At 46.7% G+C, this 24,862-nt stretch overlaps 2 protein-coding genes across 8 annotated transcripts in view; both read left to right on the top strand.

Moving 5' to 3' along the window:
• Tut7 (terminal uridylyl transferase 7) overlaps positions 1-7,861 on the top strand; it is a 51,808-nt gene extending 43,947 nt beyond the window's left edge. For 3 of the 7 annotated variants that reach the window (XM_029468615.1, XM_029468613.1, XM_029468614.1), the window contains exon 27: positions 710-1,085. In XM_029468615.1, the coding sequence (XP_029324475.1) occupies positions 710-987 (278 nt within the window). In that variant the 3' untranslated portion in view covers positions 988-1,085. The other 4 variants (XM_021181017.2, XM_029468617.1, XM_029468616.1 and 1 more) reach the window with 3 other exon arrangements.
• Positions 7,862-9,603: 1,742 nt separating this feature from the next.
• Isca1 (iron-sulfur cluster assembly 1) lies at positions 9,604-24,476 on the top strand. The gene is made up of 4 exons (XM_021181018.2): positions 9,604-9,790; positions 17,072-17,125; positions 20,865-20,970; positions 22,917-24,476. Exons 1-4 carry the CDS (start codon positions 9,710-9,712, stop codon positions 23,063-23,065), a joined length of 390 nt encoding a protein of 129 aa, XP_021036677.1. The 5' UTR covers positions 9,604-9,709; the 3' UTR covers positions 23,066-24,476.
• The last annotated feature ends 386 nt before the right edge of the window (positions 24,477-24,862 follow it).

Genomic DNA, 24,862 nt, shown 5'->3' with positions numbered 1-24,862 from the left:
TAATAAATAAGATAAATCTAAAAAAAGAAAAATACAGCATGGCTTCTTTAAAAAGAATATTAAAAGAGAGAGAGCTCAGTTAGCAGCGTGCATGCACAAGGACCTGAGTTCTGGTCCTAGGATACACATAAAAAGCAAAGCAGTGTAGGAGATTCTTTTAATCCCAGTGCTGGAAGCAGAGATAGGCAGATCTATCCCTGAAGCTCGAAAACAGCTAGCTTAGCCTGACCAAGCCAGTGAGAGACCCTGCCTCAAAAAACCAAAATGGGTTGCTCTTGAGGAATGGACTCAGAGGTTAGCTCTTTCCAGATATGTGTACACCCATGCACACACATGCATGTGCACATACACACACACAAGCTTCAGAGTGGCAGTTCTGTCTGTCAGCCTGACTGTACACCTGGGAGCTAAGCTTAGGGATCAGCAACCTTAGGAAAAAGTCCTGGTCTAGAAGCCTGGCTACTTCCTAGGCAGCACTCATAACTAGTGTCAGCGGTTGGCATCTGAGAACAGAAGGGGTCAGAGTAGAGCAAGTGCTTCGTGGTGCTAAGTAATGTCTCTGTGCCCAGAGTTCTGCCCTTCCCTATCATTCCTTCAGTGGACTGTGTAGAATTCCATCATGTATCAGAAAATATTTCTTAAAACATTTTAGAAAAAGACTGTTGCTTTAACTTAAAGTAGGAACAAAAGTGTTCCTCTCTTTCTGTAGGTTTGTGTAAGTCAGATTATGTGTCTGCACACTCTTCACCTAGCCCTTTGAGACCAGTTGCTCAGGTAAACGCCAGCCCAAACCTGACAGAGGAGCCCCTCCATCCTCTTCACCCTCACAGCCTTTGGGAGTGCTTGCAGCTGTGTGCTGGGCCCTCCCGGCTGGCCTCTGGTGCTTGCTCCTTCTGTGTCCCACATACTGTGTGGGAAGGCTTGTTGGACCCTGGTAGTAGGGGCTTGGTGGATGGCTCCTGCATTCATGTCTGTCTTTCCAACTAACTTGGGCCAACCTCGTGCCTAACCCCAGCTCTTCTTGGATGCGGTCTGAGGCTGTTTCTTTCTGTTACTTTATCTTCAGTTTTTGTAAACCAGTCTATTTCATTTTTTAGGCAGTGCTTTTACATGAAGACAAAAAGAAACAAAAAACAACCATATTTTTGAGTCCCCAGTCAGGTATGTGGTTTTAAAGGATCAGATATGTGTTGTTTTCTTCTCTGAATATTTTACCACATGCCTTTGAGATGCTTCCTTTCCTATGTGGTTCTGACAGGGATATCAGAACTTCTCAAGGGAACTTTAAACAAACAAAAACCCCCCTTGCCTTGCTTCCACCTTGCATCCTTGTCTGATTGTTCAGTGGGTAAGTGCAGCCTGTATAGTTTCTGATTCCCTGGAGGACTGCCTCACTTGAAGAAGAGTTGCTACCCTTAGCCATGGAAGCCTGTCTTGCACATTTGGAACTGCTGTGGATTTGTCTTTGCTGTGCCCTCACGGTTTCTCCTTGTGAATGTTAGCTGCCATGCTCCAGAGTAAGGAAAGAAAGTTATAACCTGAACCCTCCACTCTGCACCCAGACAACTGTTTCATTTATCTCTTCAGTAAATATCTGCTGAGACTGTCTCTAACTGCAGGGCACCAGCCCCAGCACTGAACATTTCTCGGTGAGCAGCAAAGCTCCTACTCTACATTCTTGTCAGGAGTAGACAACAGAGAGAAGCAAGCAACAAAGGATAGCCATATGGTGACAGATGCTTTAAGCAGGAAAAGCACAGAGGATGCTGAGGATGCAGTATCCTTTCTAATAAAATAGCATCCTGAGGCAGCTGAATCACAGGAGATGAGGATCAGGCTGAAGGCAGGTAGACCTTTAACTGTCGGCATGGAGGAGCAGTGAGAGGTGAACTTGGGAGTAGGTGAGTCTAGCTTCTTGAAGCTACAGCTGTGATGGAGGGATGGTGCTCTTTGAAGTAGTAAATGGCTAGGACAGGAACACTGACACCACTCAAGTATTTACCAAGGTAGTTGCGTAGAGACAATAGTAATGTGTGGGTGGAAAATGCCACGGAGGACAACCATACACATCTGTGTTCTGAAGACAACACCAACAAAATTAATGCATTGGGTTGTGACATGGATACACGGTAAGGATCAAATGACACGACAAGGCTTTGTCTAAGAACCAGAAAAATAAAGGAAATTTCTGAGGAGAAATGGGAGTTAGTGGTGAACTGAAGGTAGCTGGAGTTCTGGTCTAGAGAAGGCCAGTGTCCAGTTGAGTATATGAGTGTATTAGTTAGGGTTCTCTAGAGTCACAGAACATATGGAATGTCTCTGTATATTGAGGGAATTTATTGTGATGACTTTCAGTCTGTAGTCCAACTACCCCAACAACGGTCAGCTGTGAATGGAAGTCCAAGGATCTAGTAGTTGCTCAGTCCCACGAGGCTAGTTGTTTCAGCTGGTCTTCTGTATAAGATGGAATCCTGAAGAGACAGGTTCCAACAGATGTGCTGGAAAGAAAGTGCAAGCAGGTGAAGAAGAGTGAACCTTCCTTCCAATGTCCTTATGTAGGTCTCCAGCAGAAGGTGTGGCCCAGATTAAAGATGTGTGCCACCACGCCTGGATCTGGGACTTGTTTTTTATCCCAGGCTAACCTTAAACTCAAAGATCTCCTTGCCTCCGTCTCCTGGGATTAAAGGCATGTACTGCCTTTCCTGGGCCTAACCTTTTCATGGCCACTGTGCCTCAAGATCTCCATGCTGAGATCCAGGTCAGAAATTTGTGTCTTCCAGCCTCAAGATCTGGATCACAGGTAAGCCCTCCAATTCTGGTTTGTAGTTCATTCCAGATATAGTCAAGCTGACAACCGAAAATAGCCATTACAATGAGCCTGCTGGCATTTAACTGGTCCAGGCTGCAGAAGAGTGTAATATTGTTATTGTGGCCATTGCATTTCAAACCCCTATACTCAGGAAGATCTTCTAGCAAATAAAAGCACATGGAAGAAAGGGATGCATGTGGACCATGGAAATCAAAAAACAAAGATTGTCAAAGAAGGAGCAGAAAGCACCAGAGTTGAGCTCAGAGTACACGTAAAGGAAGTGCTTGGCTAGGTGCTCCTTGGAGCTCTGTGTGGAAACTGAGTTCAGCACCAGGCTTAGCATCTGAGCTCAGTGAAGCCTTTGCAGAGAACCTAGGCTTTGGGAGCTAGGTTCAGAATACCAAGAAAAGGAATGGGAGCCTGCTTAGCCTGGGCTGTGGTGTGAAGGGCAGAGCTCCCTTCTGCCATATCTCAGGCCTATGGAGGGTTGCTCAAGAGAACATGGTGTAATACCAGGGTAAGAAGGTCTTTTGCTAGTATTTCAAGTCTTCTTCTGACTCTCAAAAAAAGAGGTAAAAGTGACTTTTTCAGCAATATCATAGGAAAGAACAAAACTGTAAGACAATGTAAACAGAGTCCTTCCTGGGACAGCCTAAGTAGCTTTGCTTAATCAGCCAGCCCTGGTCTCTCTTTACCTCTTTTAAATGAGGCTAACAATGGGCAGTTAAGCCCAGAGAGCATGAGCAATCGTCCCTTTTAAGTTCTTGTGTCATTTATTAAAAATTAACTGGGAGGTCTTTTTATGTGCATGAATGTTTTGCCTGTGTGTGCCTATGTGTACTTCATGTGTGCATGGTGCCTGTGGAGGTCAGAAGAGGTTGTTGAATGCCCTAGAATTGGAGTTACACATGCTTGTAGGCCACTGTGTGGGCCATAAGTACCAAACCTGGTCTTAACTGCTGAGCCGTCCCCAACACAGAAAAGTGAGATTTCTAGTGACAGCACTTACAGAACTTTTACTACAGCAGTGTCACGGAGTGGGTGTGTCATAACATGTAGAACACAGATTAGACATCCATTGTGGATTTAGGGAATGCCATCCTAATATTAGGGAAAGTACTGACTTGTTAATGCTGACTTTGGTAGAGCAAGAAGTCTTCACCTGCCCCTCAGGATACGCTGTCTCTCTGGCCTTTCTCCCTCTTCTGTGAAGCAAGGACACTGACCACTCTGGGAAAGTTGAGGAAGCTTTGGGCTATTATTTCTACTATGAATGCAGTTCATGGGGGGAAAAATAGTGGAATTGTTAATGTGTTTGACTCCTTAAGTTTTTTTCAGCACCAAAAGGCATGACCTTAAGTATTTGCGATTGTTTTAGTTTTCTTTAATGAGGAAGGGAAACACTGAAATAATGAGAACTTTTTTTTTTAAGCTAGGGTCTCATGTGGCCCTGGATGCCCCATGTAATGCTTCATATATGGTGGGCAGCCACTCTGCTGTCTACGTGACATTCCCAGCCCTGGTGTCGTATCTGTTTACATAAAATTTAAAGTACTTGGGAATTGTGTTGGTTTGCAGAATAAGGGCATGTGACTTGAAGGAAACAGAACTCTCCAAATCTTAACTGCACTTAGACATTGTACGTGACAGACAAGCAGGAAGAGGTTTAAGGGAACAGGAGCTCCAGTACCGCTCAGCACGAGCCGTAACCGTTCTCCATGGAGCGCACCATTTCACAATCAGAGTGCTGTTGGATACCCTCCAAGCCCAGTAGACAGAGTGAAAGGGGAATGGTGCCCCACAGTTAAGCTGGTCGTGGGTGGGGAAGAGAGGTGGGCTATATCACATAACCACACTGACTTTCAGATGACCCTAGCTTTCTGGGAGTGTGTGAGCCACAGACAGCACCAGTCAGTGGCTTCATTTTCCCTGTAGATCTGGGAGTTTGAAGATCTAAGATGTACATGTTAGCATGCTGTTTTGAGCAACTTTGACCTTAAGCAGATATTCCCAAAACATTTCACACAGGAAAGTACTGATGTTCCCGATGTCAGGCACGTGAAGGAACAGGGAGTGTGAACAGTTTATTGCATGTTTCTGGTTTCCACTCCATGGGTTGGGGGCGCCCCTTGCCCTGCACACACCTCAGCTCTCTCGGCTCTGAGCTGCCTGCTGAGGAGCTGCGTGCAAACACTTGAGCAGCTGTGTGAGTGTGAGTGCAGAAAAGGTTCCTGGTCCCCACACTGTCCCAAGTCCACACAGAGCAGCACTGCTGGGCTTAAGAGGTTACACATCTTTAAAGTTGAGTTTTACTATAATTTTTCAAGTTTTAAAAAAGTGGAAAAAATGTAGATGTTATAGACCAAGAAATGCCATGGCCAGCTAACATATACTTAGATATAAAGAAGTTATTAGTTATTCATCTCAGTAAAAATAAAAATCCTACAACTAAAACTTACTAACTTAAATTTATTATGGGGAAATTTTATTACAAACTGTATTCTGCTTTCTACAAGAAAAAAATTATAGATTGCTAAGATTTGTTCTTGCCAATAAAATAGCTCAGAAAGTAAGTTAGTGACAGCTGTCACATGTTAACACACACACACTGTGTCCAAACACATATACGCATTCACAAACATGAAACTATTTCATACACACAGTCATATGGCAGGAAAATGGTTTGGTAGTGGTGTGATTTTTTTGTTGTTGTTGTTATTGTTGTTGTTTTAATAGGCCTTAAAGTTCTAGTCCGTGATAAAGTTATATAAATATACATAAATGGGGCAGATAACTACCAATCTTTTAGAATGTCTCTAAATTTTAAAATGTCAGGCCATTTGATTGAAATGAAATAAAGAGAAAGCTTGTGTGGTGGGCATTGCTAAAGCTGCTGCTTTGGGAAAGTTGTGTCCATGCTTTTGAAAATGTGGACAACTGCTCCGCTTTGACTTCTTTTACTTACATTTAATTCTGCACTTCATTTGGAAATGACAAGAGTGACAGTTTAAGAAGGGAGCTAGCTTCCTTCTCCCCCTCAGAAGTTAGGGGTACTAGCCAGGTGTGGTGGTCATGGCATAGTATTTAATCCCCACACTCAGAAGCAGGCAAATCTCTATCAATTCTAGGCTAGCCTGGGCTACATAATGAATTTTAAGCCATCCAAGGCCTCACAATGAGATTCTGCTTTTAAAACCTGTAGCTGGCATGGTACCAGTTACTAAACCCTTTGCATTCCTTCCATTGGTTTGATTAGAGCCTTCATTGTACAGTCGTAGTCACATGGGCTCTCATTCCCTCTTGTGTGTGCTCAGACTCCAGAACATGTTTTAAGCTGTGGATGGCTTCACTACTAATTAAGTACAGAGAATTTTATTTTCTCCTTGTACATCCATAAGGTATTACTAGACTTCTAAAGGGTAATGGTATGAGGTACTAATTTTTGGCCAGTGATCTCTTTGCAATCTGTGAGCTACAAACAAAAAGGATATCCTATGTAAAGAACTTTCAAAATGTTTCTTCCAGCCTCAGGGCTGTACCTTACCAGCACTGAGGAAGCGGTGCCTAAGCACTGCCCAGCGCCTCTGATGGCTGTGCACTTGTTTATACCTAGCCTAACTGCTCGACTCAGGACAAATGCCCTTTGTGGTGGGACACGTGTCTATCAGTAACTGACAATAAGTATTGTGTGACTTTGCTCAAACACCGTTCTTTTCATTTATGTTGGATTTTGTTTTCCCTCCTAGGTAGCCTTTCCAGTAAATATATGACTCAGGGGAGAGCCTCAGTGAAGAGGACCCAGCAGGAATCATGAGGGAAGGAACTGCAGCACTGGAAATGCCACTCAGGTGTCCATGGCCACTTGGGAAATTAGGTTCATGGCACAGGACACAGTGACACAGATCAGGCTTCAACGTAACAGTTGAGGGGCATCGTAATTTTTTAAATTTTAATGAAATTGTTAATAAGGAAAAGAAAAATTTTAATATAGTCTAACTATACCACCAATCTCCAGAGATTTGAAGATTTTAATAGAAAGTCAACTTAAAAGAAAAATATAACTGAGGGCCAGTATTCAATGACTACAGCGTCATGGATTTTAGTTCTTTCAAAGCACTCTAAAAATAGTGTGCTGCTCACCAGAGGAGTTAGCCCTCTTTTCCCTACACATCCCCTTTTTGATTTCCAAGAGGGGATTCTCTCTGTTGTTACTGGATCGTGGTATGGACGCACATCAAGGACATGTGGACTATACTGCTGTACATAGGGTCTACAAGCATTCTTCATGGCTCTTTGTAGAAATGATAGCATGGAATGCAAGCACCTGTCAGTGTGGGCCTCGGTGGACGACCACAGCACCGCTGACACATCTCTGAGGGCTTCCTTCTCTAAGTAATTGACAGAACTGTTGTGCTCATAAAAATGAAGTCATAAAAATAAGTAGTCCTTTTTTGCTGGTTTAAAAAAGAAAAATTAAAGGAGAAAAGGACAGAATAAAAGTGCTTTTTACTTTTTATGATACACAGAAATTAGGGTGGAGAGCTTTTACAAACCTCTGAAGATCAAAGAGGCTGCTGTCTCTGCCAATCACAAGTTTGATTGGCAACCTTCTGGTCTGACTGGAGCCCTCTCTAAACTGTTAATGAACTTCACAAGCCTTTCTGAAATAGTACAGAGTCAGAACTACGCCGGTTTATTTATCATTTTGAAATAAAATCGAACTTTGAACATGTAATTTTATCCACATTATTTTCTTATGAAAGAGTCATTAGAAATTCAACCAAAGCTCTGACAGTACAGATCTCCTTAATAGGGTGCCCAATGCTGTTCCCCTTTGATAGCTGTGCACTGGGTCTAGGGTGTGCGAGCAGGAGACTGGGGGGCAGAGAGAGAGCTTGCTAAGGACATTGGTACAACGAGGGAGGCTCAGGAGAGGCTTATATGTGTGAACTAGACTGGTCATAGTCTAGTTATGTGGAAGAGTCATGTCAAAATGGAAATCATTAAGAAATTGGAAATCATGGTAAAAAAATAAAAATGGTGACCATCAAACCCATGGGTTGTGCAACCGGGGCCTCCCTGCTGCGTGACTGCTCAGCTGCCTTCCTGCTTGCTTTCCTCCTGCCTCTGGCTGTGAAGTGACAGCACTGCTTTCTGGCTGGGACAGGGCCAAGCCTACTGAAAATTAGTGTTGTTTATCCCTCTGCTGCCACGCCTACTGAAAAAGCCCTTAGTGTTGTTTATCCCTCTGCCCCTAGAATGGAGAAGAAATGCGCGGCCAGACCAACCTTTGGTAGTTATTTTCTACTTGGATGCTTTGCCGGTTGTTGAGGGAGGGGAGTGTACTTACCCCTAAAATTAAACAGAATTGTCATGTTTTCTTCTAGCCTTAAAAAGGTTTCCTACATTTTGATTCTGCCCAGCAGCCTGGCGTTTTTGATGGCTTATACTGATACCATTAGACAAGTGAGGCACGCTTCTCAGAGGATAAGATAGCAGGCTCTCAGCCATGGCCAAGTCAAAGCTTCCTCTGCAAGCAATCACAGAGGCAGGGCCGATGCCCTGTTCTGTTTTAAAACAGCGGAAACTCAGAATCCAGTTTTTACAGCAGGAGTTCTGAACACCCGATCCTCACCTTTTAACAGTCACTTGCTCACTGTGAACTGCTTTGGCAAGCTTCCTGGTAAAAGATGTGTTTTCAGTGTACAGAGAAACCCTGTCTTGAAAAACCAAAAAAAAAAAAAAAAAAAAAATTCAGTCTATTTTTTTTTTGCTTCAAAGGTGGCTTCTATCTTAAGGAGAGGATATCTTCCCAAGTGGAACAAAATCCTTGCAAGTGAGAGATCAATGACCGAGTGGGGTTCACAGTGTTCAGACATTAAAAATAGAGTTGAAAACATGGTGTACCCACTCTTTGTAAAGCTATGAAGAAAGGGTCAGAACATTTTCTTAGCTCCTGGGTAGGTTGAGGCAGAATGTAGAATGTCTGTCTTACTCTGTCAATGTTCCAGCATGGCAAAGTCCCCATTTCGGTCGGGAAACTGCCCCTTCTAGTCATAGACCAGTGAGATCGCACTGGGAAAGAAAACACTTGTTCTTTCAGTCTAGACCTGAGGCCGAATCCATTTCCCTACCTAGGCCTTCCTGGAACCATAAGGGGGCGATCAGGGCTAGCAAACCCCTCAGTACTCCCCACGCCCACCGAGTTCCCGCACGGGGCCAGCTGCTGCTCCGAGATAAAGGAGCTCCCGTTCTTACGTCATCACGGGCCGCGAAGGAAGCCGAGGCGTGGTGACAGGCACACAGCTAATCAAATGGGACCCGCTAGCAGGAAAGGCTAGCCAAACGTGCACGGGGCCCGGGATCGGGAATCAAGAACCGGTGCTAACGTAGCGCCCAGGGCGCTCGCTCTCAGAGGCTCGGATAGAGCCACCATGCCCGTGCTTCCATGGGAGGCTGGTAGCTACGTAACGTGCTCAGTTTTCTTGACACAAACTGCTACACAAGAGTGACATTTCAATAACTGGAAACCTGTCGTATGGTGTCTACCCGCTTGCTTTACTGTCGAAGCAGTTCCAGGATCACAGAACCGTGTCCCCACTTCCGGGGGTCTGTCGTTAGTGTACGCCATACGGAAGGAGCCATCCCACTTCCGGTAGCGCAGTGACCGCGAAGCCCGCAAGGTCACAGGTCACCTCCCGTGCCTCGTCAGAGATGACGGCCAATCGGCCCGGCCCGTCAATCACCCGGACTGTCCAATGGTGGAGCGGGGCGGGCGACTGGGGGCGGGGCCTGTGGCGCCTGCGCAGGAGCTTGTGGCGTCAAAGTGCCCGCCGTGTCCATGGAGAGAAGCTGAGTCCCCACGCTCCAGCCGGAGGCTGCGGGTGCCGCGACGTGGACATGTCGGCGTCGTTGGTCCGCGCCACCGTGCGGGCTGTGAGCAAGAGAAAACTGCAGCCCACGCGGGCGGCGCTCACACTGGTGAGTCACCTCGGCGTCCGCGGGGAGGTGGCGGCGGCAGCGGCGGCCCGGGGTGCAGAGCAAACCTGGACGCGGACTAGGGTCTCCCGGCGGGCCGCGCGCGGAGCTCGATGGGGCGGACGGGCTGTGGGCGCTGCCACCGGGCGGCCCGGGCGGAGGACGGCAGTTTGCCGCCGAGGTCACGGCGTTCCGGGAGAAAGGTCACGCAGGGAACGCCGCGGCTCCGCATAACCTCCCAGGAGGCGTCAGCCCCAGAGGATCGGGACAGCGTGAGACCCGGATTCATTCGGTCCAGACGCCACCGCGGAATCCGCTCCACCCAGAGTCCTAAGAGGGGCTCTTGCCAATAGTTAGTTGAAGCAAAATAGAAGGGAGTCGTGAACAAATGAGATAATCTGTTTATAGGATAGGTCATTGTTTGGCCCTTCAGTTTGCCCCAATAATCACACTGCATTCTGTGTTGCTTTTCCCTCCGGGGCCAGCTAGTTTTTGTCTCCGCAGGTATGTCATGGATTCTAGGATTGTGCAAACTATGTTCATCTTACTGAGAATAGAGTAGAATCCTCATACAAATAATAAATTCCAGAAAAGTCGAACACAGGACAGGTGGCGGTTGTTATTGTCGTTGTTTGCTTGCTTGCTTAGGTTTTTTGTTTTTTGTTTTTTTTTTTAAATCACCATTTGACCTATTACGTGTTACTTGGGAAATTTCGACCCGCCCCTTCTCCCCCCCTCCACCTCCCCACTCCCCGCCCCCGTTTCTACCTCTTAAGCATACATTGTCATGACCCGCAGTTTTTCATGACAAGAAATAATTGAGTTGCCTGGGTCGCACCCTCCGTAGGCCATTCCTTCCAGGAGTAACATCTCATTTGCACAGTCCTGGCCTGTGTTGTGCTTTGTAATCTTCTGTTTCGTTATGTATAGCAGATCTCAATTCACACCCTCTGCTGCGAAGCCTAACTCAGCTGTAGAGTCTGTGGTGTTAGGCTTGATCCTAGAATCACCTTTCCCTGATTTTCATAGGCACAGCTGTTGGCAGGCGTCGTGGTTCGTACTTGTTTTTCAAGTGTCTGGTAAACATTTTGAACCCCAGCACATAGCAAATGCAAAAGCAACGAGGTGACCAAAGGCCTCAAGTGTGAGAGAGAGATAACTAGTAAACAAGAGTGATATGAGTTAGGTATTGCTTGGCCAGTACATCAGCCTGACAGCAGGGAGTCTGACATTCTGCAACATCTACTAGAAGTCAGGCATGGCCAGGAAAGGCGTGACATAAAACACAGACACCAGCTATCTGTTAGCTGATGCCAGGCGTGGACAGAATGGAGGGCTGGCACATTGGGCTGTGTGTATTTTTAGTCAGGGTTTTCTAGAACTTATGGGTAGTCACTATATAGTAAAGGAATTTGTTACAATGACTTAAACAGTCGTAGTCCAACTCCTCAACAACGGTCAGCTGTGAATGGCAAGTCCAAGGATCGAGTAGTTGCTCAGTCCCACAAGACTAGTTGTTTCAGCTGGTCTTCTGTAGAAGTAGGTGCCAACAGATGTGCTGGCTAGTAAGTGCAAGCAAGGCAAAAGTGAATTTTCTTCCTCCCAGTGTCCTCCTGTAGGTCTCTAACAGAAGGTGTGGCCCAGGTTAAAAGTGTGTACCACCTTGAACTCAAGAGATGATCTTGCCTTAGTCTCCTGGGATTGAAGGTATGTACTGCCTTGCCTGGGCCTAGGCTTTTCTTGGCCACTGTGCCTCAAGATCTCCATGCCAAGATCCAGGTCAGAAACTTTTATCTTCCAACCTCAAGCTCTGGATTGCAGGGGAGGCCTCCAGCTTTGGATTGTAGTTCATTCCAGATAGAGTCATGTTGACAACCAGGAATAGCCATTACACTGTGGTGTAGACTGGTAAGATCTGCAAACCCAGAATGGCTCCAGCTCACCACATCCAAAAACAATGGGCTCCTTCCCACCCCCATATATCTAGAGTTGAATTTGCAGGCACCAGAGTCAAACGTGACTGAAGACTTTGAAAGCTGCCTCCTGGTTGATGGGCAGCTTTGTTTCCATCATTGTACAGGACAGAGGTAGTCAACTTTCATGATGAGAGGCTCATCCTCACAAAGCTCCGCTTGGGAGCGAGCGGTGGGGCCTAGCTAGCATGCATGTTGTGTGCACTGAGAACCTAGTTCACTCTGTATGCACTGTAGTGTATACTGTAGTATACAATGTACTGTAGAAGACTCTGGACGCTTAGCTCCCCAGCGCAGCCTGGTAGAGAGGGGCTCAGGGTGTGTATAAGGACATGTTACTTCACTGGAGTAGGGCCAGAAGATCTTTGGAACAGCAACTAGCACGTGCCTCTGGTTTAGAAACATAACCAGGAAAACGTGCAAGTTACAACCAGGTTTCTAGTCCGGTGGTAGAAGCCGCTTTAGGGTCTGGCGTGAGAAGAGAGTGGGGTATTGTGTGTTCATTGTAAAGAGAGATTTTTTGTTTTGTGTTACAGTTGTTAACTCTTTGGTCATTAATTTAGTAGCCCTTGCAAATATTTAATTGCGCCTTAACCACAGAGTTGTAAGATTAATAGCTATAACAAACACGGGCCAGGGGGAGGAGCCTGTGTGGGGGCGAGGGCTAAACTGGCAGAGAATGAGCTGTGAAGCTCAGGGCCTGAGTTTCCTCTCCAGTTCCCAGATAACAACAACAAAAAAGCTAAAGTTGGGGGGTGGGGCGGGGGTGGTGCACACTTGTGATCCCAGTGCTGGGGTGGGGGCAGGCCATCAGCCACCCTACTGGCCCAGCCCCAGGCCATGTGAGCAGTTCTGAAACATTTGCTCCTGAAGTGCATTTCCCAGCATTCTGACCCCCCCCCCAAAAAAAAGCAGCCTTGGAATAATTGTTTGGTTTGCATGTTTAATATTTAAAATGTATTTATTTTGTATGTGTGGTCATGCGTGCCTTAGTGATTGTGTGATCAGAGGACAACTCTGGGTGTCACTTCCCTCCTTTCCTCGTGTGGGTCCCAAGTTCCTTTACCTGACAAAGTACCTCACCAGCCCTTTGAAAAAAATTTTTTAAAACATCTTCAATATGTTCTCACTTTAAGCAGCCGTGTTCCTATGGTAGTTTACACAGGAGCGGATTAAAAGGCATTATTAGATTTTACAGGATTTCAGTAATCTGAATTCTGAGCCCTTACTTGTTGGTAGATTTCTTGGGAAGGTTCAGGTTGAGCTGGTCTGGGAATGCAGACATAGTAGAAAGCTGCCAGACTTGCAGTGGTATTCAGGGAAGACCTCCCCACTGCCAGGGTCTGAAGCAAGGGGGTGCTTACCATCTTTCTAGTACCAAGTTCAGCTCTATACCGTGAACAGAAAGGGCAGTCCCATCAGGAGCTCTGTCCGACCCATGCAGTTCTTTTGACTAATCCGAGCAGTCCCTTAGCTGAACAATGGCAGCTCACACAAGCTGAAGGGTCAAGTACTAGGACCAGCTTGGGATGCACAGTCTGTCTCCAAAACAAGGTGGAAATACAGCAGTCCCTTGGCCACTTTAAACAGTCTGTCCGTCCCTCCCTCCCCCTCTCCCCCTTTTTAGTTGAGAGCTCCTTAGTAACAGCTCCTCAGGGAGGAACACAAAGGGAAGACAGTTTTGGTCACTTGACAGCAGCTTGCAGACATTCAGGTCCTTTTAATACTTTTCCTTGTGTGCCTTTTCCTGTGTACAGGATGTGAATGTTAGTGTCCATGTCAGTGGAGATGGCCTGCATAGCTTACTTTTGTTCCGTGTTGAAATTGTTTTGAGACAAACTAGCTGTGTATATCAGGCTGACCTCAAATTCATGATCCTCCTGCCTCAGCTTCCCAATAGCCAGAATTACAGGCAGCCACTGTCTAAATGTTTTCTGAGACTTGAGAAAAGAAAAAAAAAAAAAAAAAACACACCAAAGTAGGCAACTTAAGAAAAGCTTATGGGGATAAAACTCACACCCAGTTATTGAGAAGACTCCTGTGTTCTCATCAGACAGTGCAGTGAGTTTCATTTTCTCCTCTTACCCATGCATTCTACCCAGGCTCCACGGCAGAGTCTAGCTCCAACAGTCATGGTTCCCTAAGCTGTGCCTTCTAAGCTTTTTATTTTTGGTTATTTTGTTTCTATGTCTATGAGTGTCTTGCTTGTGTATATGTAGCTTGAGTGTCTGGCGACCCCACGTCCCAGGGGTTGGAAGAGGTTGTTGGATTCTCTGAAGTTACAGATGGTAGTGAGCCACCACATGGGTGCTGGGAGCCAAACCCAGAGAGCAGCCCGTGCTGTAAGCTGCAGCAGCCTATGCAGCCTCCCTTGTAAGACTGCTCGGGAGTCTGTTCTCTGGACGGAGAATAGATCTATTTCCTCAGCACTCTCCCAGGAAAGGTGATGGACACCTGGAAACAGGAAGGGAAGTGCTTATGGCAGTCGCTTGGAAGGACAGTAAATAAGCACATTTTAAAATGTTCTAGTTTTCCTTGACAAACCTTTATTTTCACTAAAATTACTCTTTTCTTTTTTAATTACGTTTGGGTAATTTTAAGATCTATTAGGATATGCATACTTAATCCCTTCCCAAATAAGTTCACCTTTAAAAGCTAATTCTTTTCTGAGACTGTATCATAAAGCAACCACTTCAACTGTGAAATGGAACATGGGTCTACTCTCGGGACATGTGATGTCACCAGGTAGCAGTGCCCTGGTTGGTGCAGGCGGCCCTCTGCACCCTTGGCTTCTCCTGAGAAGAGCAGCCCGCCAGTTAAGCTGCTCAGTTAGGAGCAGAGGCAGGGTCTCTCCTTCCTTCTACTCCACTGCAGTTTGTGGAGCTTCACCTCACAGGGTGCTCGAATTCCAGGGACAGGGGTGGAGCAGCACAAGCTCGCCTGTCAGTTTCTCTAACTACCTTGTTTACTTGGCTGTATCTCTATTGATGTAGCCTTTTTTTATGAGAAGAACAGTATGGCATGATGTAATAAAAATCACCCGCATCAGGCCTTTGATCCCAGCACTTGGGAGGCAGAGGCAGGCGGATTTCTGAGTTCGAGGCCAGCCTGGTCTACAGAGTGAGTTCCAGAACAGCCAGGGCTACACAGAGAAGCCCTGTCTCGAAAAAAAACCAAGGGGTGGGGAGAGAGGAAGTCAGCCGAAATTAGTTTGATTTGTGGTCATTAAAAGCTGACTAACAGGAGAGAAGTTCAGAGTCTCATCTTATCTTTCTTATGAGTGTCTCGAGCTCGGCATGCGTATTAGTTTTCTTCTGCAGTTTGTTTTATTTATTTCCCATGTGCACCCGTGTGCTAAGTGCTGGTCACTGCTGCCCCACGCTGATGGTCCACCCCCTCTCTCCACCCCCTCTCCACTGCAGCCTTTCTTCTGCCTGACAAGGCTCACTCTTAGATGTGTTGTTTTTAGAGGTGGTTTATTTTGGGGGTGGGGGGGAATGGGGAATGGCTATTCCTGGTTGTCAACTTGACTATATCTGGAATGAACTACAATCCAGAACTGGAGGGCTCACCTGTAATTCAGATCTTGAGGCTGGAAGACACAAGTTCCTGACCTGGATCTTGGTGTGGAGATCTTGAGGCATAGTGACCATGAAAAGCTTAGGCCCAGGCAAGGAGATCTCTGAGTTCAAGGTCAGTCTGGGACAAACCAAGTCCCAGATCCAGGCATGGTGGTATACATCTTTAATCTGGGCCACACTTTCTATAGTGCCATTCCCTGGGCCTGTCATGGGGTGGGGGTGGGGAATGGGATGGTGAGACAGGGTTTCTCTGTGTAGCACTGGAGGTTACCCTTCCTTTCTTCTGCCCTTCATGCAGTGCCTGCGCACCTCTCTGGTCAGCTGCACTATACTCCAGCCTTGACAGACCAGCCGGCATTGACTTTTATTTTATTTATTTTTTTGCAGTGCTACATGAAACAAAATACACACGTATCATATGTAATAGCTTAAAATAGTGCACTAAACAGCAGCCACTTACTTTACACGTGTGGCGTTGCTTTCTCTTTGTGTGGGGGGTGTATGTGTAAAGGGGTTGCTGTACATGTGCTCATGGATGCATACATGTGGAGGCTGGAGGACATCTCCAGTGTCAGTCATTCTTCAGGCGCTCCCATCTTTCCTTTTGAGGGCTGGACTTCTTGTTGGCATGGAACTTCCCAAGTAGGCCAGCTTATTGGTTTGTTTTATGGAACTTGAACCCAGGTCCTCAGGACTGCAAAGCCACACACACACACACACACACCTTACCGCCTGAGCTGCCTTCCCAGCCTGAGGCACACACAACATCGTGCTTCATGGTTTCAGTGTTGACTCCCTGACTCTTGATTTGGTTCTGGCATTGTCCATCATCTGTCCAAGCTTCAGCTGAGAGAGGGAAGCTGGACTAGGGCTGTGCCTGTGATCTGTCCCCTCAGCACTGGCCTGATGCTCATTAAGCTTGAGCACAGAAATCCTGCCAGCTGGAGTAGCTAATGGACACAAAGGTGCAAGGACACCATTTCCTCCTCGCCATTCCTCTCACCTTCCCTATAGTCACTGCTAGGCTGTACTGTACCTGCTCCTCTCCTGGATTCCAGAATGGTTCCCTGTCTGGCCTGCCTCCCCTGCATTTCAGTATTTGACAAGAACCCTAGGGAAAGGATTACCCATTATCCCAGTGGGAAGCTAGACAGTAGAAAACATGCTCATGAGTGTGCCCATAAGTGGTTCTGGAATGTTTCAGGTCAGAATAGGTCCCAGCGTCCTCTACAAGAAAATGAGACTGGTGGTACTGATCTGTACATCCAGGCGTTTTCTCATGCTAAACACTACTAGGCTAGGGTGAACTGCATTCTAAGAAACCCAGCCAGACCTAGGCCTGTCACTGAGTACAGTGGCCATCCACCCGGATACCCAGGTATGTGTTGACTCACACTGGAAGTCTGATCCCAGAAGCAACCCTCTAGCCACACATTCAGATGAACTGAAGGGGACTGAGCCGATGGAAAAGGTTGGCTTTTCCATTGGTTGGCTGTTAATGGGCATCTTTATCTGGTGGTGTACTTGTTACAGACGGTGCAGTAAATGCACAAACTATAACCTCAGGGACGTGGGGTTCTGTCGGGGTAGATAGCACAGGAGGAGTGTGGTTTTGCTGTGGCTTCCTTTGCTGGGTCCTCTGGAGAGACATGGCTTATTACCGGCTGCTGTAGTGGAAGACCTCTCCAGAAGATGAGTTTGATAAATTGTTTCTTTTTTTTTTTTTCCAGACCCCCTCTGCAGTGAACAAGATAAAACAACTTCTTAAAGACAAACCTGAGCATGTAAGTAACTGTTGAAAGTTAGCAGAGCTAAAATTCTGTTCTGGGGACAAATGTGTTTATTTTGTTGCAAGTATATATGCTTTCATTGATTGAGGTTTGGTTTTGTCCCCGCCTCACTAGGGAGGTGCTCTACAGGGAACTGCACCCAGACTCTTGAATCTTACACAGGCTGCTCATGACCCTAGACAGCCAGACTCTACAGATCAGCCTGAGCTTGTCTGCGTGCTCACTGTGGCTGGTCACTCCTGGCCACCTGTGTGCTTTGGGCTGGCTAAGGATGTTCTGGAGTGACCCTGGCCTCTGCCTGCTGCATGGTAGTGTCACCCTCTCAATTCCTAAGTTGTAAGGACCAAAATCCTCCCCAGGGGACCACTGGCCTGCACAGCACTTGTCCTTGTGTGGGTTTCTCCTGCTTCCATAGACAGTGTCAGTACGTGCTGTGGGTGCACTTTGGTTTTACCCTGATAATTCAGCCTGAAGATCTTCCAGGTCATTATCTAAAGGTCTCACTCTGTCTTAGTTAGGGCTTTACTGCTGTGAACAGACACCATGACCAAGGCAAGTCTTATAAGGACATTTAATTGGGGCTGGCTTACAGGTTCAGAGGTTCAGTCCATTATCATCAAGATGGGAACATGACAGCATCCAGGTAGACATGGTGCTGGAGGAGTTGAAAGTTCTACGTCTTCATCTGAAGACTGCTAGCAGAATACTGACTTCCAGGGAGCTAGGATTAGGGTCTTAAAGCCCACACCCACAGTGATACACCTACTCCAACAAGCCCACACCTCCAAATAGTGCCACTCCCTAGGCCAAGCATATTCAAACTATCACACCCTCCTTCATGGCTGCGCATATCCCTGAGAAGGTTTGATTTGTTCACCTAACCTTGTGTATGAGAGGTATCTGGGTTTTCATGTCTGCCACAGACATCATTTACTGGCTGTTGGAGAAGTGAGCCAGGCCCAGTGTTCTGGACCTGGATGCAGGACTTACTAAATCCACAGAGGATCCATCCTCACATGCAGGGTAGTTGAATTGGGTATGTTAGTCGCTTTGAGCTGTGGCCTATGGGCAGTCATTTGTTAGGCCTAAGGCTGTTTTCTGGGTACTCTTGAACAGCCGGACTGTACTGCTCACAGCTCCATCCTGAAAGTTGTTAAATGCTGACACACATGTCAGCTCACTGACTCTGCTTGTACATAAATTGACCAAGACCACCACCACCCCAGGCTGCCCCCCCAAAAATTCCATGAAATTAGTTGTGCGGGTTTATAAAGGTATATTTGTTCTTGATGGTGTAAAAATGTATAATTTATAGCATTAACAACTCCTTTTCCAAAACTCCCATTACCTAAGCCTGTCCAGATTGTAATTCTAGGTAAATGAGGCTCCTTTGAACTCAAGGGAGATCAGCCTATCTCTCTTTTTCCCTAGTGTTGGGGCTGCAGGTGTGAGCTGCCAAGCCTGGCTTAAAGCTGTCCTTTCAAATCCTGAGGAGCTCTGTTTGCTTTTGCTTTGTGTGTTTCTGGGAGTGAGCATTGAACTTCAGACACACAAGGCCAGCACTCTTTTGTACAATGCCCCTCACCCTGGCAGAACTCTAATGCCCCTGCCTCGTGTTTGCACTTCTGCTTTCTTAAGGACTTCTGTGTACAGAGATAGAAACTTTAAAAAAAAAATGCTTAGTACTTCTGTTCCAGAAATTCACCCAGACAGCTAATTCCCACTTGGAATAAGGAGGTCATCATTCTAGGCTATGCAAGGCAGAGCTCCTCTGTGATGGAGCTCAGGACACAGGCACATCTCTCAGTCTCACAGGGCACTCTCAGGAGTGCCCTGGTGGGCAGGACTTAGGGAAATGGTGACTGACTGTTTGCCTAAAAGAAGAGGCACCAATACTGAGAGCTAGGTAGATATTGTTAGAAAATCATATCAATATGTTGTGCTGGCTAGTTTTATGTCAACTTGACACAAGCTGGAGTCATCTGAGAGGAGGGAGCCTCAGCTGAGAAACTGCCTCCATAACACTGAGCTGTAGGGAAGCCTGTGATTGACAGGGGCTGGGAGGAGGGGCTGCTGTGGGTGGTTTCAGTCCCAAGTTGTGGTCCTCGGTACTATAAAAAGCAGGCTAGGGGCTGGAGAGATGGCTCAGTGGTTAAGAACACTGACTGCTCTTCCGGAGGTCCTAAGTTCAGTTCCCAGCAACCACATGGTGGCTCACAACCATTTGTAAAGGGATCCAATACCCTCTTCTGTCTTCTGGTGTGTGTCTGAAGACAGCCATGGTATAATCATATAAATAAAATAGATAATTCCTTTTAAAAGACAGAAAAGAGAAAACCAAAGAGGCCAAGTAAGCCATGAGGAGCAAAGCAAGCCAGTAAACAGCACCTTTCATGGCCTCTCCTTCAGCCCCTTGCTTCACCCCATCCCCGCCATTCACACACACACACAAAACTACTGAGGTCTTTGACTTCTTGGTATTTTGGAATGTTTTACTGAACTGCCCTAGAAAGAGGCTCCTCGAAAGGCAGGATGGTTGCCAGGTAACAGGATGGACCCCATGCTCACTAACCACAGAAGCCTCCAGAGAACACCTCATAGGAAAAGTGGAGCAGACCCTCTTAAAGGAAGCCCGGGTTTTGAAGACAAAATCTCTGCTATCAAAAGAAAAAGAAAGTGGGTGTGGCAGTGCATACCTTTAACTCCAGCTTTTGGGAGATAGAGGCAGTTGGGTCTCTTGAGTTCAAGGCCAGCTTGGTCTAAAAAGAAAGACAGCTGTGGTGGATGCAAGCCTTTGAGAGGTAGAGCAAGCAAGTCATGAGTTCTGGGCCGGGCCAGGCTGGCTGCCTAGCAAGTTGACACCATTTTTCAGACCTCTATTCAAAACAAAACAAGAAAAAAAGGTAAAAAATAAATAAATAAAAAGAAAAGCCAGGGATGGTAACGCGCTTTGGAGGGTGAGCTAGGTGGGTCATGCATTTCAGAGCAGCCTGAACTGTAAGACAAGCAGCTAGTGTTCGCTGTGCTCACACTACTCCAAGTTATAGTCAGGAAGCAAACTCTCTAAAACTGATAGCTATGAAAAATCAAATGTCAGCAACATAAAGAGGAAAGCGTGTAATACGCTGTAATAAAAACCATGCAGACACACATGCTGCCAGGACTGGAGGACCCGCAAAAGCTGCTCTCCTGGACAACAGTGGCTGTGTGCTGCTTCCTGTGTGCTCTGTGTTGTTTTCAAACTTGTTTCCTGTTACATTTGGTCTTACAGAGGCATTGTGTAACCAGAAACCTGTTGCATACCACCAAGTTTAAGAGGAAAGGAATAGTGGGAATAAATATCAAAGGTTGCTTTTTCCCTTTAAATTTTATTGTATTTATATGTGCAGGTATTTGTATTTGTGTGTGCGCGCGTGTGTGTGTGTTGTATTTGTACGTGTATGTGTGTGTGTGTGTGTGTGCGCACGCACATGCACGCGCACTCTGGAGATCCTCCCTGGGTTCCTGAGCTGGCCCTGTCAGCCCTTTTCTGAGCTAGTGCAGCCCTTTTTCCTGTTCTCGAGACTTTGTCTTGCTCTTTGGCCTCAAGCTTGACAGCATCCTCATCCCTCAGCCTCACAAGCAAGTGCTGGGATTCGAGGTGTGAGTCACCACACTTGACTGCAGCCAAGATTGTCATTAATCCTTTAACCTGTACTGTGAACACTGAGTTTGTATTCTCAATTCTTTTCAGGTGGGTCTGAAAGTTGGCGTGCGAACCAGGGGCTGTAATGGCCTCTCTTACAGCCTGGAGTACACAAAGACAAAAGGAGATTCTGATGAAGAAGTTATTCAAGATGGTGAGCTTTCTTGTCTTCTTGAGATAGGTTCTTTTGTAGCATAGGCTAGCCCTGAACTCCTTATGTGGCCAGGTGTGAGAATGACCTTAATTCCTGCTCTGCCTCCCAGTGATGAGATAGAGGTGTGGACTCCCATGCTCAGCTCTGGTGAGCAGTGCAGCTTTTTGTTTCTCTAATGTTTTCTGGGCACATTGTTCTTATGAAAACTTTTCTTGTACAAACAGATGTAAAGACTGCTTGCTGTCTGCGTGAGGTACCACGTGAGTGGTGCTCATTCGTGCCCGGTCTTGGCGGGCAGGCTTTCTTTGGCATATTGTCTATGTGCAGTCACTGAAATGAGAGAGGGGACTTTTTCTCAGGTCGCATTGAGCCTGGTGCTGGGAGGCTCACGGTCCAGAGAGAATCCGTGGAGAAGTTGGGTTTCTCTCAGCTCTAACCGGTCATCACTGGGAAAGGCTTTGGTTGGTTTTGGTCCCAGTTTTTTTTGTTGTTGTTGTTTTGGTTTTTTGAGACAGTGTCTTTCCTGTATAGCCCGGGCTTGACTCTTGAGTCTCTTTCCACAGCTTCTGAGTGCTAGAATAGCAGGTGCCTCCCAGCTCAGCCTCACAAGCTCTAAAAGGCCATGTTAGTTTGTGAAGTCAGGGCACAGCTTTGGGGAGTTGGTTCTCTCCCTTCACCGTGGGCTCTGAGTGTCAACTCAGGCTTTCAAGGCGCCTTTTACCCCCGAGCCTCTCACCACACACACAGATTTTAAAGCCACAGAACAAAGTGAACCATCCAGCCATTTCTGTTGAAAAGTTTGGCATGTATTGTGAAGTGTGTGTGTGTGTGTGTGTGTGTGTGTGTGTGTGTGTGTGTATGTGTGTATTAGTGCAGGCTGCTCCTGGCGAGGCCAGAGGTGGCGGCTCCCTGGAGCGGGAATGACAGCTGGTTGTGAGCTGCCTGAGCTGGGTGCTGAGAACCAAGCCTGATCCTCTGCAGGAGCAACACCTGCGCCACCCCGGCTGTGCGCTTGAGGACTTTACCAGTTCCTACATTTGACACCAGCCTGTCGTCTTGCAAAACCTGCTGAAGAGTGAGGTGTGGTTTGTTGCCTTTAATGCTGCCACTATTGGTGATAGGGATTGTAAGTTTGCGGTTCAAGATAAGGTCAGGCCAGCTTGGGCTAGCAAGGTCTTGTGTAAGACACAGGGAAGAACACTGCAGTCCTGGAGAAAGGGAGAGCCAGGGGCTTTGTGGTCAGGTCTATGCGTTTGAGCCATGCTGATAGTAGCTTGCAGTCCTTTTTGTGTTAGACAAGCAGGAATTATATTCCTAACTCTACTTCCATCATACTTAAATTATTCAATAAAGGCCTTTTGTAAATTATAAAAAATTGGAGCTGGAAGATCTTGCAGCTCTTCCAGAGGTCTGGGGTTCAGTTCCCATGTGTTCCCATCAATTCCCATCAGTTCAAACATGAGCCTCACTTGTGGTGTGTGTTCATGTGTAAGGCCATCAGCAGACTGGAGCTCTGCAGTCCATGGCTCATTGTTTGGTCTTGGTTTATATGGTCTGGTTAGAAATGCCCCATGAAACAACAGTACTGTGGGTATTTTTAGCTGATGGTGTCAGGCACAGATCTCTCATAAATGTCAGCATTTAAAAGCTCATAGAATTACACATTTTCCTACAGTAAGTAGAAAAAAAAATGAGTAAACTACAGAGATTTGCGGAAATACCATGGAATTCCCACATATCAAAGGGTCTCCACTGTTATGTATAGAGTTGGTTGGATGCAGACTGGACTAACAGGAAGCTATGCACTTCCCCCCAAAAGGAAGTCCAGGGTCACTCATCAGCTGTAGGGTGGCTGACAATGACCACTAGAGACTCTGGACTTCTGGACTGTGATCCCACGCTCTGCACGCTGCGGCCTTTGTGACATGTGTTTCCTTTTCCCCAAGGAGTCCGAGTGTTCATCGAGAAGAAAGCACAGCTGACCCTGTTAGGGACGGAGATGGACTATGTGGAAGACAAACTGTCCAGTGAGTTTGTGTTCAACAACCCCAACATCAAGGGAACCTGTGGCTGCGGTGAGAGCTTCCACGTGTGAGACCTCAGGACTGCAAGCTCCAGGAGAGCTGGCTCTGCCTTGCCGCTTACTGAAGAAATCATGTGATATCACGTGCTCAGACCTGTGGCTGCCTCGTGGGTGAAAATAAAGTGACGCATTTGAAAACCAAGCCAATGTGGGAAGAGTTCCAAAAACAATGTCTGTACTCTCTGTAAGACACAAACTGAGAAAACATGGTGTCTGTACTCTCTAAGACACAACTGAGAGGCCGTAGATTTCCGTGAGTCATTCTGTTCTGTACAGGAAACTCATAGCCTGCCCTTGTGCTGTAGCCTGCTTTGTGCTAGAACCAGCTTCATGGCCATTGCTTTGCTGGGAATTGAGGAATGGGATAACAGGCGTGTACCTACATCACAGCATAGCTTGAGTGTGTCTCCTGTCCCTTTCTCAATCTTTGCCAACCCCCCGATCTCAGGCAGGACAACTGTGGGTAATGGTGTAATGGGACCTCATTTCCCTCACCTTTAGCATGGCCCATTCCATTTTTACCAACAATGTGATGATCACATGCCTCGTTTGCCAGCCCTTCAACAGTTCTGAGTTCTGAGTTCCAGTATCTGAACTTGGGCACCACCGGGCCTGGTTTAGCACATCTCAGTGAGCTTCATGATGGTTCGCTGTAGACCTTTCAGTTAAAAGCGCTTGTGCTAAGCAGCCAGCTTGCTTACTCAGTTCCTGCCCAGCTCTCCCTTCCTCGAGGTCACAGCAGTGCTGTCTGAGACATTCGGTGAGGAGAGTGGCGTTGGCTTCTCGCCTGGCCAGCGCTCTCACCAGAGTTTCTTAATTTATAGAGACTTTGCTAGTTTTCTTTTGAATAGACTCTTGTGTAAACCCTTTCGCGTGAATTGCCATCTTGTTTGTTTAGAACTTTGAAACAGTAGTTACAGAGATCTGCAGCCTGGGATTCCTCTTAGCACCGGCCCTGTGGAGCGGAACATGCCATCCTGACAGTTGCCAGTATGCATATGCTTTCTGGTTCCTAAACGAAGTTGCTAAATTTTTAAAAATATTTTTATCACCAGTTTTTTGAGCCATGGTTTTGCTGTATACTACAGGCCAGCCTTGAACGCACAATCCTCCTGCTTCAACGTTCTGAGGCATGGGCTACCACACCTGGATCCCAAGTTTTTCTTTAAGTGGTCTTGATTGACTTTGGGTTGGACATCTTAAGTAACCTGGGAATTCTTTTGTGGAAGGCTGAGTCTCATGCAGCTGAGTTTAATATTTGTGCTATTTACTAAAGTACCTACCACCAAGATGTACCAACTCGTAGTTTTATATGAATGTTGATGAGTTTGTATCATAAATAGAATTGTTGATACAGCCTTAATTTGTGCAATATTGTATGAAGAGATTGAGTTGTCAATTAAAAACACGCATCTTTATGATCCTAATGGTTCCTTTTCTTGTTGGGGAAGAGGGTTTGAGTAGTTTCTGCTAAAGCCACAGAAAATGCCAATTTTTTGCTGCTGTCTCCAGAAACCTGAGCGCACATTGAAGATGATTCTGTCTTGCTTTGCTACCTGTTTGTGGTAACACACACCATCATGTGTGCATCCCTCCACCTGACACTGTGGTACCCACCACTCCATCCCCCACCTGACACTGTGGTACCCAGCACTCCATCCCTCCAGCCAACACTGGTACCCCACACACAGCGTGCCTCCAGCCAACACTGGTACCCCACACACAGCGTGCCTCCAACCAACACTGGTACCACACACACAGCGTGCCTCCAGCCTGCACTGGTACCACACACACAGCGTGCCTCCAGCC

The sequence above is a fragment of the Mus caroli genome, chromosome 13 (assembly GCF_900094665.2).
Source record: "Mus caroli chromosome 13, CAROLI_EIJ_v1.1, whole genome shotgun sequence".
In the NCBI taxonomy this organism is placed as follows: Eukaryota; Metazoa; Chordata; class Mammalia; order Rodentia; family Muridae; genus Mus; species Mus caroli.
This window is presented reverse-complemented; position numbering and strand designations above follow the sequence as displayed.

Bases quoted from the DNA above. Each gene is read 5' to 3' on its own strand.
- Isca1 (XM_021181018.2), top strand. From the start codon at position 9,710: ATGTCGGCGTCGTTGGTCCGCGCCACCGTGCGGGCTGTGAGCAAGAGA. The intron at 9,791-17,071 runs GTGAGTCACCTC...TTTTTTTTCCAG, and splicing joins CGCGGGCGGCGCTCACACTG to ACCCCCTCTGCAGTGAACAA. The intron at 17,126-20,864 runs GTAAGTAACTGT...AATTCTTTTCAG, and splicing joins TTAAAGACAAACCTGAGCAT to GTGGGTCTGAAAGTTGGCGT.